This window comes from Ranitomeya imitator, chromosome 7 (assembly GCF_032444005.1).
Source record: "Ranitomeya imitator isolate aRanImi1 chromosome 7, aRanImi1.pri, whole genome shotgun sequence".
Lineage (NCBI taxonomy): Eukaryota > Metazoa > Chordata > Amphibia > Anura > Dendrobatidae > Ranitomeya > Ranitomeya imitator.
The window spans coordinates 219,068,990-219,089,025 of record NC_091288.1 but is presented as its reverse complement, the minus strand read 5'-3'; the positions used below and the strand labels follow the sequence as shown (position 1 = coordinate 219,089,025).

General features: G+C 43.2%; 1 protein-coding gene across 4 annotated transcripts; it reads left to right on the top strand.

The window, feature by feature from the left end:
• Positions 1-389: 389 nt before the first annotated feature.
• On the top strand, positions 390-13,000 carry LOC138645607 (apoptosis-associated speck-like protein containing a CARD). 4 transcript variants are annotated; one of them, XM_069735035.1, is made up of 6 exons: positions 390-445; positions 1,031-1,386; positions 3,353-3,915; positions 7,293-7,352; positions 8,702-8,731; positions 12,408-13,000. In XM_069735035.1, the coding sequence occupies exons 3-6, from the start codon at positions 3,648-3,650 to the stop codon at positions 12,668-12,670; spliced, it is 621 nt and encodes a 206-aa protein (XP_069591136.1). In that variant the 5' UTR covers positions 390-445; positions 1,031-1,386; positions 3,353-3,647; the 3' UTR covers positions 12,671-13,000. The 4 variants fall into 4 exon arrangements, with proteins under 4 accessions (XP_069591136.1, XP_069591138.1, XP_069591137.1 ...); XM_069735033.1 differs by having other exon boundaries at positions 428-445; positions 614-1,386; XM_069735036.1 differs by having other exon boundaries at positions 396-1,363.
• The last annotated feature ends 7,036 nt before the right edge of the window (positions 13,001-20,036 follow it).

Sequence of the window (20,036 nt, the reverse complement as noted above, 5' to 3'; positions counted from 1 at the left end):
AGCTGGGCAGACATCATCTATATGAGTTTTACTTGCGGATTACCCCCTGTAACAGTAAACTGGGCAGACATCTATATTAGTTTTACATGCGGATTACCCCCTGTAACAGTAAGCTGGGCAGACATCATCTATATGAGTTTTACATGCAGATTACCCCCTGTATCTGCAGGTAAACAGTGTTTCTTGCCATTTCAGAAATAAACAGACTGGTGGGTAATGAGTGGACAGCATCCTTCCGTATCAGTCTCCCACCACACGTTATATCTCGGTTTTTCTTTCCCTTAGGTTGCAGCAGAGCTGTGTTTTCCGTGTGCTGTGGAGTTCCACAGCCGCGGGTGGAGTGCTGCTGTACCGTCCTTCGCACCGCCCTCCTCGCAGGTATTTCCGGCACCTTGCAGCCGGGCTTGTTAGGACAAAGCCTGGGCTGGGGCGGCTCATCCGTACGGTAAGCTCCGGACACCAGACTTTGGACTGTTTGTTATTGATTTTCTGTATTTCACTCCCATTTGTTTCTGTGAAGCTTTTTTAATATTACAGAAAATCTTTGATTCTGCACTTAAAAATGCAACAGCGTTTTTTTTTTTCTTCATGCTTTTTTTTCTTTTTTTTTCAGAAGAAGCCTATAGAGAAAAATGCACCAAAACCACAGAATTCAGCATCGTCTTCAGACCACAGGGGGTGGAGATTTCACGGAATCACGTCCACTTTGCTTGGACATTTAGACCGTGTTCACATGCAGGGATTTGTTGCTGCTTTTTTTTTTTGCACAGAAATTCTGCTGTACAAGCAAAGTGGATGTATTTCATGAGAACGGCGCCCCCTGTGGTCTGAAGATGTCTATCCCTAATGTACGTTTGCCAACTTTACAGCTAATTTCTGCCCCACAGTAATAATGTAAATGTTTGTATGATGACCCTCCCGCCCGGCAGCGCGGACTCCGATAGTCGTGCTCCAACCTGCCGTGAACGAAGGTGACGACAGAGATAAGACTCTGTCACTAGTAAAGCCCTGCTGTATTCGTGATCTGCAGCAGAAGGCGCTGTCACCATGTGACTGATCGCAGAGGGGACACTGAGAACAGAGCGGATCTCCGGGGAGGTTTCTAGAGAGAACACAAGAGTCCCACCACTCCTGTTTGCTGCACCCGATCTCAGCGTCCTGTGAGGAGGAACCATTGGTGGCAGAGGAGAAGCAGAGTCTTCCCCAGGTGAAGAGCAGAGCCGGTGGAGGAGAGGAGACAGCCACACACTGGATGGTTTGAACAGCGCCCTGGCCAGGAGCACCATTTACAAGAGTGACGCAGAGATGATCACCGGCCCTAAAGCCATCTGACACTACAGGATCCCATCTAGCTGCGGAACGTGTAAGACAAAAGACGCGGAAAGTGTAAGACAAAAGATGCCATTATTCTAACTACTCTGATTGTTCTCACTATTCTCACTATTATGATTACTCTGATTATTCTCACTATTCTTTTTACTCTGATTATTCTCACTATTCTTTTTACTCTGATTATTCTCACTATTCTGATTATTCTGATTGTTCTCATTATTCTCATCACTCTGATTATTTTCACTATTCTCATTATTCTGATTATTCTCACTATTTTGATTATTCTCACAATTCTCATTATTCTTTTTACTCTGATTATTCTGATTATTCTCTCCTATCCTATGATCGCACTGTGGCTCCAGGATTCCTGTTGTGTTCGCTGCACCAGTCACATCCAGTTGATGACGACCAGTCCAATGACATCTGCACATTTCTCTGCTGTTCTAGTTAAGCAGAGGATAATCTTCATATGTAGCAATCGTACTACAATTATTGCACAGAACCGTTGTAAAACCGTTCATTATAACTTCCATTCTGTGAACAGTAAACACAGTTACAGCGCCCTGAAAAAGTATTCACACCCCATGAACTTTTTCAAATTTTTTCGCGTTACATCCAGAAACCTAGATGTAATTTATTTTGATTTTCTGTGACACAATTACTAAGTAACAGCATTTGTGACGTGTAAAGGAAATGATAGAAGTTTTACATTATTTTAGAAATATAAATCTGATAATTATATTCATCCCCTTAGTCAGTACTTTGTAGGACCACCTTTCTCTGCAATTACTACTGCAGTCTTTTGGGGTCCGTCTCTACCAGTTTTGCACAGACAGAGGTGACATTTTTACCCCGTCTTCTTTTCTGCACAGTCACTCTCGCACTAGGTCAGATTTGTGGATTATATGACTAATAGTTCTCCTGTGGACAGATTCTCCCCCGAGCTGTGGATCTGCAGCTCCTCCAGTGACCATGGTCCTCTCTGCTGCTACTTCTATACTTAGTGCTCTCCTTGCTTGGGATGTCAGGTCAGGTGGACGGCCATGTCTTGGGAGTTTTACAGTTGGGCCATATTCCTTCTATTTTTGGATGATACATGGCACAGCACTCGGTAAGATGTTCAGAGCTTGGGATATTTATTTTATAACCTAACCCTGCTTTCTTCCTCTGCACACCTTTATCCCTGACCTGTCTGGTGGGCTCCTTGGTTTTCATGATGCTGTTTGATCTCTAATGTTCTCACGCAAACCTCTGAGGCCTTCACAGAACAACTGTAGTTATTCTGAGCAGAAATTACACCCAGGTGGACTCAATGTACTTATTATGTGACTTTTGGAGTCGATTGGTCACTCATCATTTTATTTAGGGGCATCAGACTACAGGGGGGCTGAATATTAATGCGCAGAACCATTATCTGATTTATATTTGTTAAATAATTAGAAAACCCGGTATAATTTCCTTTACATGTCACAAATACTTGCTCTTTTAGTGTTGCATCATAAAAAATACATTTCAGTTTGTGGGTGTAACGTGAAAAATGTGGAAAAGTTCACGGGGTATGAATACTTTTTCAAGGCACTGTATACACATCAAGTGCTAATATGGTGTCAGTAAGGAAGTATATACCAGTATAAGCAAAATTTGCCAACCCTCCTGCAAAAGCGGAGACTTTCTGGACACAAGGAGTCATCAAACCTCGGGGTGCCACCTAAGTTCCTAGAACAATGATTTTCAGATTGTTTCCTGTTCCAATTGTGCTTCCGAGGAGCCTGGACATAAAGAAGCGGAGTGGGGGGGACCAGCGCTGACCATTTCCAGCAATGAAACATGAATGGGTCACTGAGGGCATGGAGACTGTGCTCACACGTTGGGTCCACACGTGACTTTGGTGGAGGTCTCGCCGCAGGTTTCCCACATTTTGCAGTTTTGCCTAATTACTGTCTCTTTTATCTCTCTCACGGTCCGCATCGGAAGTTTGTGATAGATTATTGTAAAAGATAAAATATTTCTTACTTTACAGGATTTAAAGTTTTATCGCTTCCGGGAGCTGAAGTTTAAAGTCTCATGACTTGTGGAGAGGCCAAGCAGTAGGAGATCTTTTTCCTCCGAGTCCATTAATTTGTGCTCCAGGTCCAGTAGAAGTTTCCGTATATTAGTCTCTGCAACTCTTCCTCCCTCCAGCGACACAAGTGTCCAAGAAACCGACCAGTCTTAGGAACAAGGTGGAGATCAAGAAGAGCGAAATACCGTCCATACTGTCCATTGATCTGCTGCGGAGGAACCGGATCATTCGTAGAGTCACTATTTAGGAGGCGATGAGGAGAACAATAAGGGATGTCCTGATCGACACACTTCAGAATTTGGGTAAAACGGCATTTAAGAAGTTTAAGAACAAGTTAAATGACCTGGAAGGACACAAAAGTATCCCGAGAAGTCAGTTGGAGTTTGTGGACCCTGACGACGTGGCTGATCTCATTATTCGCTACTACACAGATACCAATTGGATTCATGTGACCTTGAAGGTACTAGAAGCCATAAATGAGAATGGGGAGGCAATGAAACTAAGGAACGCCTTTAAGACAGGTAAGAACCAGAAAATCTGGTTATAATACGACCAGCAGTACCGGCATTATTATCAGAAGACATAGAGAAAATACTAGAACTGGGGGGCGGTAGACCTGAATCTGTCACTTTTCAGGAGCCGAATAACACAAAGTACAAGAAATGTAGTAGATGTTACCTGCAGTCCCTAGGATACCTCTGCTTGGGTGGCCTATGACCCTTAACTCCGCACCCCATCAAGGATGGAGCAGTGACTTACATGGACTAAGTAGGGTTCAAATGGAGCAGATAATTACTCAACACAATGCAACTAGCAAAGGGGTCACAGCTCTTCAAGAATTGTGTTTTATTGTCAGTTACACAGTTTTGAGGCCCAGAACTGGTGGGTTATACAGCAGAGGAAAGATTCGGAGCTTAGTGGTTACATGCCAGAGCTGAGGCACAGAGCTTGGTGGTTACATGCCAGAGCTGAGGCACAGAGCTTGGTGGTTACATGCCAGAGCTGAGGCACAGAGCTTGGTGGTTACATGTCAGAGCTGAGGCACAGAGCTTGGTGGTTACATGTCAGAGCCGAGGCACAGAGCTTGGTGGTTACATGTCAGAGCCGAGGCACAGAGCTTGGTGGTTACATGCCAGAGCCGAGGCACAGAGCTTGGTGGTTACATGTCAGAGCCGAGGCACAGAGCTTGGTGGTTACATGTCAGAGCCGAGGCACAGAGCTTGGTGGTTACATGTCAGAGCCGAGGCACAGAGCTTGGTGGTTACATGTCATAGCTGAGGCACAGAGCTTGGTGGTTACATGTCAGAGCTGAGGCACAGAGCTTGGTGATTACATGTCAGAGCTGAGGCACAGAGCTTGGTGGTTACATGTCAGAGCTGAGGCACAGAGCTTGCTGGTTACATGTCAGAGCTGAGGACATAGCTTGGTGGTTACATGCCAGAGCTGAGGCACAGAGCTTGGTGGTTACATGTCAGAGCTGAGGCACAGAGCTTAGTGGTTACATGTCAGAGCCGAGGCACAGAGCTTGGTGGTTACATGTCAGAACCGAGGCACAGAGCTTGGTGGTTACATGTCAGAGCTGAGGCACAGAGCTTGGTGGTTACATGTCAGAGCTGAGGCACAGAGCTTGGTGGTTACATGCCAGAGCTGAGGACATAGCTTGGTGGTTACATGCCAGAGCTGAGGACATAGCTTGGTGGTTACATGCCAGAGCTGAGGCACAGAGCTTGGTGGTTACATGTCAGAGCTGAGGCACAGAGCTTGGTGGTTACATGTCAGAGCTGAGGCACAGAGCTTGGTGGTTACATGTCAGAGCTGAGGCACAGAGCTTGGTGGTTACATGCCAGAGCTGAGGCACAGAGCTTGGTGGTTACATGTCAGAGCCGAGGCACAGAGCTTGGTGGTTACATGTCAGAGCTGAGGCACAGAGCTTGGTGGTTATATTGGACTGCAGGTGACATCTACTACATTATCTGTACTCAGAGAGTTATCACTGTGTTATCTGTGGTGTTACATAGGACTGCAGGTGACATCTATTTCATTATCTGTACTCAGAGAGTTATCACTGTTATCTGTGGTGTTACATAGGACTGCAGGTGACATCTACTACATTATCTGTACTTAGAGAGTGATCACTGTGTTATCTGTGGTGTTGCATAGGACTGCAGGTGACATCTACTACAGTATCTGTATTCAGAGAGTGATCACTGTGTTATCTGTGGTGCTACATAGGACTGCAGGTGACATCTACTACATTATCTGTACTCAGAGAATTATCAGTGTTATCTGTGGTGTTACATAGGACTGCAGGTGACATCTACTACATTATCTGTACTCAGGGAGTTATCACTGTGCTATCTGTGGTGTTACATAGGACTGCAGGTGACATCTACTACAGTATCTGTACTCAGAGAGTTATCACTGTTATCTGTGGTGTTACATAGGACTGCAGGTGACATCTACTACATTATCTGTACTCGGAGATTTATCACTGTGTTATCTGTGGTGTTACATAGGACTGCAGGTGACATCTAATACATTATCTGTACTCGGAGAGTGATCACTGTGTTATCTGTGGTGTTACATAGGACTGCAGGACACATCTACTACATTATCTGTACTCAGGGAGTTATCACTGTTATCTGTGGTGTTACATAGGACTGCAGGACACATCTACTACATTATCTGTACTCAGAGATAGATCACTGTCTTATCTGTGGTGTTACATAGGACTGCAGGACACATCTACTACATTATCTGTACTCAGAGAGAGATCACTGTGTTATCTGTGGTGTTACATAGGACTGCATGACACATCTACTACATTATCTGTACTCAGAGAGTTATCACTGTTATCTGTGGTGTTACATAGGACTGCAGGTGACATCTACTACATTATCTGCACTCACAGAGTTATCACTGTTATCTGTGGTGCTACATAGGACTGCAGGTGACATCTACTACATTATCTGTACTCAGAGAGAGTGATCACTGTGTTATCTGTGGTGTTACATAGGACTGCAGGTGACATCTACTACATTATCTGTACTCAGCGAGTGATCACTGTGTTATCTGTGGTGTTACATAGGACTGCAGGTGACATATACTACATTATCTGTACTCAGCGAGTGATCACTGTGTTATCTGTGGTGTTACATAGGACTGCAGGACACATCTACTACATTATCTGTACTCAGAGAGTTATCACAGTGTTATCTGTGGTGTTACATAGGACTTCAGGACACATCTAGTACATTATCTGTACTCAGAGAGATATCACTGTGTTATCTGTGGTGTTACATAGGACTGCAGGTGACATCTACTACATTATCTGTACTCAGAGAGATATCACTGTGTTATCTGTGTCGTTACATAGGACTGCAGGTGATATCTACTACATTATCTGTACTCAGAGAGTTATTACTGTGTTATCGGTGGTGTTACATAGGACTGCAGGTGACATCTACTACATTATCTGTACTCAGAGAGTTATCACTGTGTTATCTGTGGTGTTACATAGGACTGCAGGTGACATCTACTACATTATCTGTACTCAGAGAGTTATCACTGTGTTATCTGTGGTGTTACATAGGACTGCAGGTGACATCTACTACATTATCTGTACTCAGAGAGTTATCACTGTGTTATCTGTGGTGTTACATAGGACTGCAGGTGACATCTACTACATTATCTGTACTCAGCGAGTGATCACTGTGTTATCTGTGGTGTTACATAGGACTGCAGGTGACATCTACTACATTATCTGTACTCAGGGAGGTCTCAGTGCGTTGAGTGCAGACAGTGCTGTACACGGATCGCGGTGCTGGTGAATGTTGCGCTCTGTGGTTGTGCGGGATGTTTGGGTCTGGACTCATTACTTCTGCTCGGTGTCTTTCAGTGAACGGTTGCGCTCTTCTGGAGTCGGCCATGGGGGTGAATCCAGGATCAGTAACAAGAGGTGAGCAGTAAACTGAAGTTTTGTCTTTTCTGGTTTTCCGCATCATTGATGATAAATCGGTAACTTAATTTTACAGGTTGATATAATGATGTGCTCTATGTATAATATAATCTTCACGGATTATCACAGAATATTATTAGAGAGACGGTAACAGTCAATATTGACTACTAGATGGTAGCCCGATTCTAACGCATCGGGTATTCTAGACTGCGGTCAACGCTGTGTGAGCGGTGACTGGAGGGGAGTACGGAGCGGGCACTGACTGCGGGGAGGAAGGAGCGGCCATGTTGCCGCCGGACTGTGTCTGTCGCTGATTGGTCATGGCTGTTTTGCCACAACCAATCAGCGACTTGGATTTCCATGACAGACAGAGGTCACGACCAATGAATATCCGTGACAGACAGACAGAAAGACAGAAGGACAGACAGAAAGACGGAAGTGACCCTTAAGGTACCGTCACACATAACGATATCGTTAACCATATTGTTGCTTTTTGTGACGTAGCAACGATATCGTTAACGAAATCGTTATGCGTGACAGCGACCAACGATCAGGATCCTGCTGTGATGTCATTGGTCGCTGGGGAAAGTCCAGAACTTTATTTCGTCGCTGGATCTCCCGCTGACATCGCTGAATCTGCGTGTGTGACGCCGATTCAGCGATGTCTTCACTGGTAACCAGGGTAAACATCGGGTTACTAAGCGCAGAGCCGCGCTTAGTAACCCGATGTTTACCCTAGTTACCATCGTAAAAGTAAAAAAACAAACACTACATACTTACATTCCGGTGTCTGGTCACGTCCCCCGGCGTCCGCTTCCCGCACTGACTGTGAGCGCCGGCCGGCCGTAAAGCAGAGCACAGAGGTGACGTCACCGCTGTACTTTACGGCCGGCGCTCAGTCAGTGCGGGAAGCTGACGGCGAGGGACGTGATCAGACACCGGGAATGTAAGTATGTAGTGTTTTTTTTTTTTTACTTTTACAATGGTAACCAGGGTAAACATCGGGTTACTAAGCGCGGCCCTGCGCTTAGTAACCCGATGTTTACCCTGGTTACCCGGGGACTTCAGCATCGTTGGTCGCTGGAGAGCTGTCTGTGTGACAGCTCTCCAGCGACCACACAGCGACGCTGCAGCGATCGGCATCGTTGTCTAGATCGCTGCAGCGTCGCTTAGTGTGACGGTACCTTTAGACAATTATATAGTAGATACCGGGCTGTACATTGTATCATTCTTACATTCATTGTGGTCATGTATTTTGGAACATTTTGATACTTTGTAAATGACAATGTGACACTAAAGCTCTCATTATCTGGGCTGATCCCTTTTCTTCTGTGATCTTTTTTTTTCAGGATCAATTGAGGAAACAGCGACATCAAGTTGTAAGACTCCTTCTAAATTCTTTATCAGTATTATCTCAGCATGTGCGCACACCGCGTCGTAGAAAACAATGACCAGAGGCTCCACAGTGTCACAACCACATTTATTACGTCTATGTTCACACTGAGGTTTTTGAGGACAGCATGCGTTTTTCAAGCAGAAGCTGCTTCTTCGCAGCCTTTAGGTCAGACAGCACACAGGATACTCATTATAAGGCTGCGTTCACATGATGAGCTTTTGATGTTGCAGATTTTCGGCACAATTTCTGATCCTCCATTAAGTAGAATACGTTACTTTCATTTTTGTTTTAAATATGCTGTGTAAAAAACTGACCAAATGCTCATCGTGGGAACGTAGTGACACACATTTTTCCAAACATCGCCAGGAAAAAAAAGCTCCAAAAACTCCTTATAGCAACAGCAAAATCGATTTTCCATAGAAATTAATTAGAAAAGTTTAATTCAATCAAAGAAGACAAAAAACGGCACTATTCTGACCGCACACCTTGAGTAGTATTCAGCGGACACTTGATAGCAGCTTGCTAGTATCGTGGTATACAGGTGCTCCACCCGAGGAAAACAAGTCCGTGGTGCAAACTTCAGAAAGAGGAAAGGCTGGCTCTCTGACTCACGTTAGTATCTTGTATAAACTTTTTATTCTTACAGCACTTTATACAACAGAGAACCAGGGATGATATTCCTTCAGGATGACAGCCGTTTCACTCTGCACTAGCGCTTCAACGGGTACGTGCAGTGCGAAACCGCCGTCGTCCTGAAGGAATACCGTCCCGGGCTCCACGTTGTATAAAGTGATGGACCCATTGAAGCGCTAGTGCAGAGCAAAACGGCAGTCTTCCTGAAGGAATACCCTCCCCAGCTCCAAGGTGCATAAAGTGCTAGACCTATTGAAGTGCTAGTGCAGTGTGAAACGGCAGTCTTCCTGAAGGAATACCTCCCCCGGCTCCATGTTGCCTAAAGTGCTGGACCCATTGAAGTGCTAGTGCAGTTTGAAACGGCAGTCTTCCTGAATAAATACCATCCCCGGCTTCATGTCGCATAAAGTGCTGGAGCCGTCGAAACGCTAGTGTTGTGCGAAACGGCCATCTTCCTGAAGGAATACTGTCCTCGGCTCCATGTTGCATAAAGTGCTGGATCTGTCGAAACACTAGTGCTATGCGAAACAGCAGTCTTCCTGAAGGAATACCATCCCCAGCTCCATGTTGTATAAAGTACTGGACCCATTGAAGCGCTAGTGCAGTGTGAAACTGCCATCTTCCTGAAGGAATAACGTCCCCAGCTCCATGTTGCATAAAGTGCTGGACCCATTAAAGTGCTAGTGCAGTATGAAACTGCTGTGTTCCTGAAGGAATACCATCCCCAGCTCCATGTTGTATAAAGTACTGGACCCATTGAAGCGCTAGTGCTATGCAAAACAGCCATCTTCCTGAAGGAATACCGTCCCCAGCTCCATGTTGTATAAGGTACTGGACCCATTGAAGCGCTAGTGCTATGCAAAACAGCCATCTTCCTGAAGGAATACCGTCCTCGGCTCCATGTTGTATAAAGTGCTGGATCTGTCGAAACACTAGTGGTATGCGAAACAGCCGTCTTCCTGAAGGAATACCGTCCCCAGCTCCATGTTGTATAAAGTACTGGACCCATTGAAGCGCTAGTGCAGTGTAAGGCTACGTTCACACTAGCGTTATGCTAGTTTGCGTCGGGTTTGCGTCGGGCGACGCAGCGGCGATGCATGCGTCATACGCCCCTATATTTAACATGGGGGACGCATGCGTTTTTGTTTGTTGCGTTGTGCGACGCATGCGTCTTTTTTGCCGCAAGCGTCGGACCAAGAAAACGCAACAAGTTGCATTTTTCTTGCGTCCAAATTTCGGCAAAAAACGACGCATACGTCGCAAAACGCAGCGTTTTTGCGTGCGTTTTGGTGCGTTTTTGTGTGCGTTGTGCGTTGCGTCGCCGACGCAGCGGCGCACAACGCTAATGTGAACGTAGCATAAAACTGCCGTCTTCCTGAAGGAATACCGTCCCCGGGTCCATGTTGTATAAAGTGCAATAAGAATAAAAGTTTATACAAGCTACTTACATGAGTCAAAGTGCCACCCTTTCCTCTTTCTGATGTTTGCACCACACACTGGATCTAGTCATTTTCCGGCTCTTCTTAACGCTCCTTTATTGCTCTCTGACATCCTTCTTTCCTTCTCAGGACTCATGTACGCTCACATCTTCACACTATGACCACCCAGCATTTATAAACGAAAAGTTGGCTGACAGCACTCATAGGCCGGAGCGCCCGTCCAGGTCCAGGGAACCCACTAGAACCATACGGTATACCAAAAGTAGAAATAGACAGCGCTCCATCCAGGTGTATAGACCAAAACCAGTGAATTTATTCAGCCATGATAGCAACGTTTCGACCCTAGTGGGTCTTTGTCAAGCATACAATACTGTGCCTGGGTTCGGCTTTAAATAGGGTGTATGCCACGCAGGGCACCAATCCCCATCAAGCCGCCCACTAACAAATAATCAGTGTGAATTTATATGAAAACAAACATCAAACCATGTAACATTAAAAGCCCCCAACCGCCCATATTAACATAATACAGGGCCCTGTATTATGTTAATATGGGCGGTTGGGGGCTTTTAATGTTACATGGTTTGATGTTTGTTTTGATATAAACAATATATATCAAAAATGTAAATATAATATAAACAATATATATCAAAAATATAAATATATATTGATATAAACAATATATATCAAAAATATAAATATAATATAAACAATATATATCATAAATATAAATATACAGGGCCCTGTATTATGTTAATATGGGCGGTTGGGGGCTTTTAATGTTACATGGTTTGATGTTTGTTTTCATATAAATTCACACTGATTATTTGTTAGTGGGCGGCTTGATGGGGATTGGTGCCCTGCGTGGCATACACCCTATTTAAAGCCGAACCCAGGCACAGTATTGTATGCTTGACAAAGACCCACTAGGGTCGAAACGTTGCTATCATGGCTGAATAAATTCACTGGTTTTGGTCTATACACCTGGATGGAGCGCTGTCTATTTCTACTTTTGGCACCCAGCATTTATAGTCATCATTGACCCCGATCTCTTCCCCCTCCTGTCCCAACGCAGCTTAAGAACTTTACACTAAGACACTCATATTCTGCCTTGGAGGAAGTTCTACGTCAACCCTGGCACATGTGTTTTCTTCAGTGGCACAAAACATCCAAGGAGAAAATGACATCTGTTAGAAAATTTCCATTACCATAAGATTAAGCTTAAGACCAGAGCTGACCAACAAGATTTTCAGGCGCTTGGTCCAGCGGCCACATCGTTAGTCACCGACTGCCGGACCAGAGCCCCGTGAACCTCCATAATCCAAACCTTCCACTTCTGTCTCCAAGACTTCTCTCATGTTGCACCAGTTCTCTAGAATGCATTACCCCAGATAATCCAGATGGTTCCCATTAGGCCAGGCTTAAAACTGTTGATAAAATCACATCTTATTTAGGCCAGCTTATCACCCCCTAATCTATCTCTTCTCAGTTCTTTCTCTACTGTATTTTTCCTGCTCCCTTCTTTCATCTGTTAGAAAAATGGGATGAAGTGAGAATATTAATGACAGAAAATCTCATGTTTTATTACAGATGAGGAGCATTTGGTGGACCAACATCGAGAGGCTCTGATAGGACGGGTGACTCTGGTGGATCCGGTCCTGAAGGATCTCTACAATAATGGTCTCCTGTCACGTGAAGAACATGACCGCCTGAGACGGATGAGGCCGTGTTATAAACAGATGCAGGAACTCTTCTGCTACGCTGCATCCTGGAAAAGTGACCAGAAGGATCAGTTCTGGGAATCTCTGAGAGATCATAACCGGCCACTATTAAGAAGTCTAGAAAGAACATGAAGGAGAGGTCTGGTGTTCAGAAGAGGTGAACTGAAGGCACCAGGGATTCTACTGCAAAGATTTCAAGGAGTTTTGATCTATTTTCAATTCTCTAAAAGTGGAAACCCTCTTTAACTACAGTACATTGAGGATTTTATTGTCCGTGCTGTAATATTTCTTTAAAGTCTAATGGATTTTTTGTTAGAGCGCTAGCTCCTGGGATCAGGGTCACGTAGACTGTCTAATATCTCAGGGTCTTCATACTTTTCTATTATCTGGGAAGTTCACGACTTTCTTGAAGTCTCTTACATCTTAAATGTGTCTTAAAATAAAATAAAACTTCCAGCACAATTCTTACGTGTCTGAATGGTCTCTAACAACGGATATGGTGAATGGCATTCTGGGAATAGTCGTCTTTATACCGGACCCTCATCTGATGTAGGAAGAACCATCAGAAGCAATTAATGAAAACAATCACCTAATAAAAACTTAAAATCCAAAACCTGACAACTTTTCACAGACCCAGTACTCTTCACACCCAGTTTGCCACCACTGAATTAACCATTTCATAACCGGGCCATTTACTCCCCTTCATGACTAAGAACATCGATCGGATATTCAAATCATTTTGGCCTTTATCTTTCACAACACGGGGCTTCATTTTTTATGTTCCCTTTTTTTTTTTTGCAAACCAGGGATTCAAGCTTGAGGAGGCTAATTTGCATATTCCAGGTGCCTTCTGGGAAAAGCAAAGAGTCTCCCTAAGCTAGAAGATCGTTGGGTACAGCCGGGACCAGCTGCTTGGAAAGCATCACCAAACCAGGGATTCAAGCTTGAGGAGGCTAATTTGCATATTCCAGGTGCCTTCTGGGAAAAGCGAAGAGTCTCCTTAAGCTAGAAGATCGTTGGGTACAGCCGGGACCAGCTGCTTGGAAAGCATCACCAAACCAGGGATTCAAGCTTGAGGAGGCTAATTTGCATATTCCAGGTGCCTTCTGGGAAAAGCGAAGGCCTTACGGCGCGCGAATTTTTGCCTGTAGGACATTATTGCAAGAGAGCTTGGCTGAGTAGATTACACAAGAAGGAAAGCACACAGCAAGTCAGCAGGATCTAGGAGCAACATGGCAGATGTGACAACCTACATGGTGAGCTGCAGCATGTGCTACATGTTCACAGATCGACCAGAAGAAGAATCCAATTTCACCTGTCAGAAGTGTAGACTATTGGCCCTTTTAGAAGAAAAGGTGCGGGGTCTGGAAGAAAGAATAGCAACTTTGAAACTCATCAAAGAGAATGAAGACTTTCTAGACAGAACAGAAGCATCTCTACTGGTCACAGAAGGTGCAAAAAGTGTCAGAGAACCTCCAAAAGCAGATGAGTGGAAGCATGTGACCAAAAGAAGCAAGAAGACCATGGAGAAATCACCAACCACACAACTGAAGAACCGATATCAAATCTTTGTAGAGGATGAAGATGGCACACCTAAGAATGAAGCAATTCCAGCAAGCAAAAAAGAAAAGGGCGCACAGAAACATGTGACAGCAAAAAGTACAGCCAAGAAGCAACGAAGAGTGGTGGTGGTGGGAGACTCACTACTGAGAGGCACCGAAGCAGCCATCTGCAGACCGGACATAACTGCAAGAGAAGTATGCTGCCTTCCAGGTGCGATGATCAAGGATGTGACCGATAGGATACCAAAGCTCTTCAGCTCCAAGGACGTCCACCCATTTCTTCTGATACATGTTGGCACCAATGACACGGCAAGGAAGGACCTACCGACAATCTGCAAGGACTTTGAAGAGTTGGGGAAGAAAGTAAAGGAACTGGATGCACAGGTAGTTTTTTCTTCTATCCTTCCAGTAGATGGGCATGGCACCAGGAGATGGAACAGGATCCTTGATGCAAACAACTGGTTAAGACGATGGTGCAGACAACAAGGATTTGGATTCCTGGACCACGGTGTGAATTACTTGTACGATGGACTCCTTGCCAGAGACGGACTACACCTCAACAAACCTGGGAAACACACATTCGCCAGAAGACTCGCTACACTCATCAGGAGGGCGTTAAACTAGAAGAAGAGGGGACGGGAAGAAAAACATTAGACTTGAACAAAGAAGATCCAGGAAAACATACTCAGAAGGGAGGTAAGAACATTTCTAAAACAATCCACAGTGAGGAGATTGGAACAAAACAAAATCCTCTAAACTGCATGCTCGCAAACGCCAGAAGCCTGACAAACAAGATGGAAGAACTAGAAGCAGAAATATCTACAGGTAACTTTGACATAGTGGGAATAACCGAGACATGGTTAGATGAAAGCTATGACTGGGCAGTTAACTTACAGGGTTACAGTCTGTTTAGAAAGGATCGTAAAAATCGGAGAGGAGGAGGGGTTTGTCTCTATGTAAAGTCTTGTCTAAAGTCCACTTTAAGGGAGGATATTAGCGAAGGGAATGAGGATGTCGAGTCCATATGGGTCGAAATTCATGGAGGGAAAAATGGTAACAAAATTCTCATTGGGGTCTGTTACAAACCCCCAAATATAACAGAAAGCATGGAAAGTCTACTTCTAAAGCAGATAGATGAAGCTGCAACCCATAATGAGGTCCTGGTTATGGGGGACTTTAACTACCCGGATATTAACTGGGAAACAGAAACCTGTGAAACCCATAAAGACAACAGGTTTCTGCTAATAACCAAGAAAAATTATCTTTCACAATTGGTGCAGAATCCAACCAGAGGAGCAGCACTTTTAGACTTAATACTATCTTATAGACCTGACAGAATAACAAATCTGCAGGTGGTTGGGCATTTAGGAAATAGCGACCACAATATTGTGCAGTTTCACCTGTCTTTCACTAGGGGGACTTGTCAGGGAGTCACAAAAACACTGAACTTTAGGAAGGCAAAGTTTGACCAGCTTAGAGATGCCCTTAATCTGGTTGACTGGGACAATGTCCTCAGAAATAAGAATACAGATAATAAATGGGAAATGTTTAAGAACATCCTAAATAGGCAGTGTAAGCGGTTTATACCTTGTGGGAATAAAAGGACTAGAAATAGGAAAAACCCAATGTGGCTAAACAAAGAAGTAAGACAGGCAATTAACAGTAAAAAGAAAGCATTTGCTCTACTAAAGCAGGATGGCACCATTGAAGCTCTAAAAAACTATAGGGAGAAAAATACTTTATCTAAAAAACTAATTAAAGCTGCCAAAAAGGAAACAGAGAAGCACATTGCTAAGGAGAGTAAAACTAATCCCAAACTGTTCTTCAACTATATCAATAGTAAAAGAATAAAAACTGAAAATGTAGGCCCCTTAAAAAATAGTGAGGAAAGAATGGTTGTAGATGACGAGGAAAAAGCTAACATATTAAACACCTTCTTCTCCATGGTATTCACGGTGGAAAATGAAATGCTAGGTGAAATCCCAAGAAACAATGAAAACCCTATATTAAGGGTCACCAATCTAACCCAAGAAGAGGTGCGAAACCGGCTAAATAAGATTAAAATAGATAAATCTCCGGGTCCGGATGGCATACACCCACGAGTACTAAGAGAACTAAGTAATGTAATAGATAAACCATTATTTCTTATTTTTAGTGACTCTATAGCGACAGGGTCTGTTCCGCAGGACTGGCGCATAGCAAATGTGGTGCCAATATTCAAAAAGGGCTCTAAAAGTGAACCTGGAAATTATAGGCCAGTAAGTCTAACCTCTATTGTTGGTAAAATATTTGAAGGGTTTCTGAGGGATGTTATTCTGGATTATCTCAATGAGAATAACTGTTTAACTCCATATCAGCATGGGTTTATGAGAAATCGCTCCTGTCACCAATCTAATCAGTTTTTATGAAGAGGTAAGCTATAGACTGGACCACGGTGAGTCATTGGACGTGGTATATCTCGATTTTTCCAAAGCGTTTGATACCGTGCCGCACAAGAGGTTGGTACACAAAATGAGAATGCTTGGTCTGGGGGAAAATGTGTGTAAATGGGTTAGTAACTGGCTTAGTGATAGAAAGCAGAGGGTGGTTATAAATGGTATAGTCTCTAACTGGGTCGCTGTGACCAGTGGGGACCGCAGGGGTCAGTATTGGGACCTGTTCTCTTCAACATATTCATTAATGATCTGGTAGAAGGTTCACACAGTAAAATATCGATATTTGCAGATGATACAAAACTATGTAAAGCAGTTAATACAAGAGAAGATAGTATTCTGCTACAGATGGATCTGGATAAGTTGGAAACTTGGGCTGAAAGGTGGCAGATGAGGTTTAACAATGATAAATGTAAGGTTATACACATGGGAAGAAGGAATCAATATCACCATTACACACTGAACGGGAAACCACTGGGTAAATCTGACAGGGAGAAGGACTTGGGGATCCTAGTTAATGATAAACTTACCTGGAGCAGCCAGTGCCAGGCAGCAGCTGCCAAGGCAAACAGGATCATGGGGTGCATTAAAAGAGGTCTGGATACACATGATGAGAGCATTATACTGCCTCTGTACAAATCCCTAGTTAGACCGCACATGGAGTACTGTGTCCAGTTTTGGGCACCGGTGCTCAGGAAGGATATAATAGAACTAGAGAGAGTACAAAGGAGGGCAACAAAATTAATAAAGGGGATGGGAGAACTACAATACCCAGATAGATTAGCGAAATTAGGATTATTTAGTCTAGAAAAAAGACGACTGAGGGGCGATCTAATAACCATGTATAAGTATATAAGGGGACAATACAAATATCTCGCTGAGGATCTGTTTATACCAAGGAAGGAGACGGGCACAAGGGGGCATTCTTTGCGTCTGGAGGAGAGAAGGTTTTTCCACCAACATAGAAGAGGATTCTTTACTGTTAGGGCAGTGAGAATCTGGAATTGCTTGCCTGAGGAGGTGGTGATGGCGAACTCAGTCGAGGGGTTCAAGAGAGGCCTGGATGTCTTCCTGGAGCAGAACAATATTGTATCATACAATTATTAGGTTCTGTAGAAGGACGTAGATCTGGGGATTTATTATGATGGAATATAGGCTGAACTGGATGGACAAATGGCTTTTTTCGGCCTTACTAACTATGTTACTATGTATTTTTTTGCACTCAATAAGGGAAAATATATATAGAAAAATAGGAAATACGTGTCTGTTTTTTTAAATTTTTTATTGACTACCAGAAAGGATCACTAAGAGCTTTATAAATTGTAAATTGTGTTCCCTACTTTCCATGGTAATTATTTTTATACATTGGACAAATTTTTTTCGATGGGGGTTAGGCTAGAAAAAGAAATTAAGATTGACGGTGTTTTTTTTTGTTTGTTTTTTTTAATTAAATTTTCTGCTATTTTTGTTCTATATACTTGATGCTGCCCAAGAATAAGATCTTAAAATTACACCTCCCTTCTCTCCCAAAATAATGTTAACACATCAATATATTTTTTCTTTTGCTGTTAATCCTTGTAACTAGGGCTGGGTATATTATCCCCAGGTACAGTAGAATGTGGCCTCCTGGCTACATAGTAGAGTTGTCTGAGTTTCCTAGGACCCAGCAGCTACTGCTCCCTCCCTGGACCTAGTGATCACATGTTCACTGGGTCCAGAGAAGGAAGCAGGGTAAGTGATACTGTTTCCTAATCTGTAGACATAAGTGCTGATTCAACGCTGTGTATACAGAGATGGAGAAGATAAATAAATCGTGCTTATCTTCTGTCTGGGACATCTGGCTAAGTGACAGCAGCTCCCCTCCCCCACAGCTAAACAATCACATTCGGGTAGTGAGCAGATTGGTATGACGTCTTGAGAAAAATCTAAAATTCTGCCCAAATTATCTATATGATATGTCTGGCAGCTAGACTTGTCTTTATTGACAATGATTTTGTTGCCATCAGTCCTATATTATTTTCAATAATCTTCAATTCAGATTTTTAAAACAATATTACAATGAAAGATATTGTGAGGAAAAGGAAAAAAAAAACAATTGTTAAGTTTTTCTCTGCTAAGAACTCACAATATTTATTAGAACTATTATCTTTCTCATTTCTTGGTGTGATGCTATTTTTTATAAAGGATACTGGTTACAAAAAATGTGGAAAAAATTCAGAGATATGAAAATTTTAGGGGCTATTTTGCTTTTTATGCCTACATGGGGTAATAAGTGATTCATAATAAAATGACAAGAAAACTGAACATGGCGGCTGTGAGATATTCTTCATAGCGCTCATCTTTTTGAGGTGACGGGTTTAATCCCTTCACATAAATAGGTGATATTTATCTTATTACATGACGTGGTGCCGGTAGAGCGTAAAAAGAACGAGATCACAAGGGAATTTCTAAGAAAATAATCCTTTTGACATTAGCATTAGACAAATCTCCTAAAACTATTTATACGACGCATAAAGATCCCTGTGATCCCTGATATTCAGCTTTACACTTGTGAAGAACGGAAAACGCAAACAGAACAGAAAAATAAAGAAATCCAGAAAAGCACAATTACACAATGATACATTTATCAAAACAAATATGATACAACAAACTTTACATTATGACATAAAATGATGAACAATTATAGCAATAACATGTAGTATCCTGCACATCACATTCTCAGCATTTCACAGGGGACAGATCAGAAGAGACGACAGCGGAAAGCACAAGAAAAGCCGACCGATTCTCAGATCCTGTATTATACCCCAGAGCTGCACTCACTATTCTGCTGGTGCAGTCACTGTGTACATACATTACATTACTGATCCTGAGTTACCTCCTGTATTATACTCCAGAGCTGCACTCACTATTCTGCTGGTGCAGTCACTGTGTACATACATTACATTACTGATCCTGAGTTACCTCCTGTATTATACCCCAGAGCTGCACTCACTATTCTGCTGGTGCAGTCACTGTGTATATACATTACTGATCCTGAGTTACATCCTGTATTATACTCCAGAGCTGCACTCACTATTCTGCTGGTGCAGTCACTGTGCACATACATTACATTACTGATCCTGAGTTACCTCCTGTATTATACTCCAGAGCTGCGCTCACTATTCTGCTGGTGCAGTCACTGTGTACATACATTACATTACTAATCCTGAGTTACATCCTGTATTATACCCCAGAGCTGCACTCACTATTCTGCTGGTGCAGTCACTGTTTACATACATTACATTACTAATCCTGAGTTACATCCTGTATTATACCCCAGAGCTGCACTCACTATTCTGCTGGTGCAGTCACTGTGTACATACATTACATTACTGATCCTGAGCTACATCCTGTATTATACCCCAGAGCTGCACTCACTATTCTGCTGGTGCAGTCACTGTGTACATAAATTACATTGCTGATCCTGAGTTACCTGCTGTATTATACTCCAGAGCTGCACTCACT

Coding starts and splice junctions, on each gene's coding strand:
- LOC138645607 (XM_069735035.1), top strand. CDS start 3,648: ATGAGGAGAACAATAAGGGATGTCCTGATCGACACACTTCAGAATTTG. Junction 3,916..7,292: donor AAGGAACGCCTTTAAGACAG/GTAAGAACCAGA, acceptor GGTGTCTTTCAG/TGAACGGTTGCGCTCTTCTG. Junction 7,353..8,701: donor TCCAGGATCAGTAACAAGAG/GTGAGCAGTAAA, acceptor TTTTTTTTTCAG/GATCAATTGAGGAAACAGCG.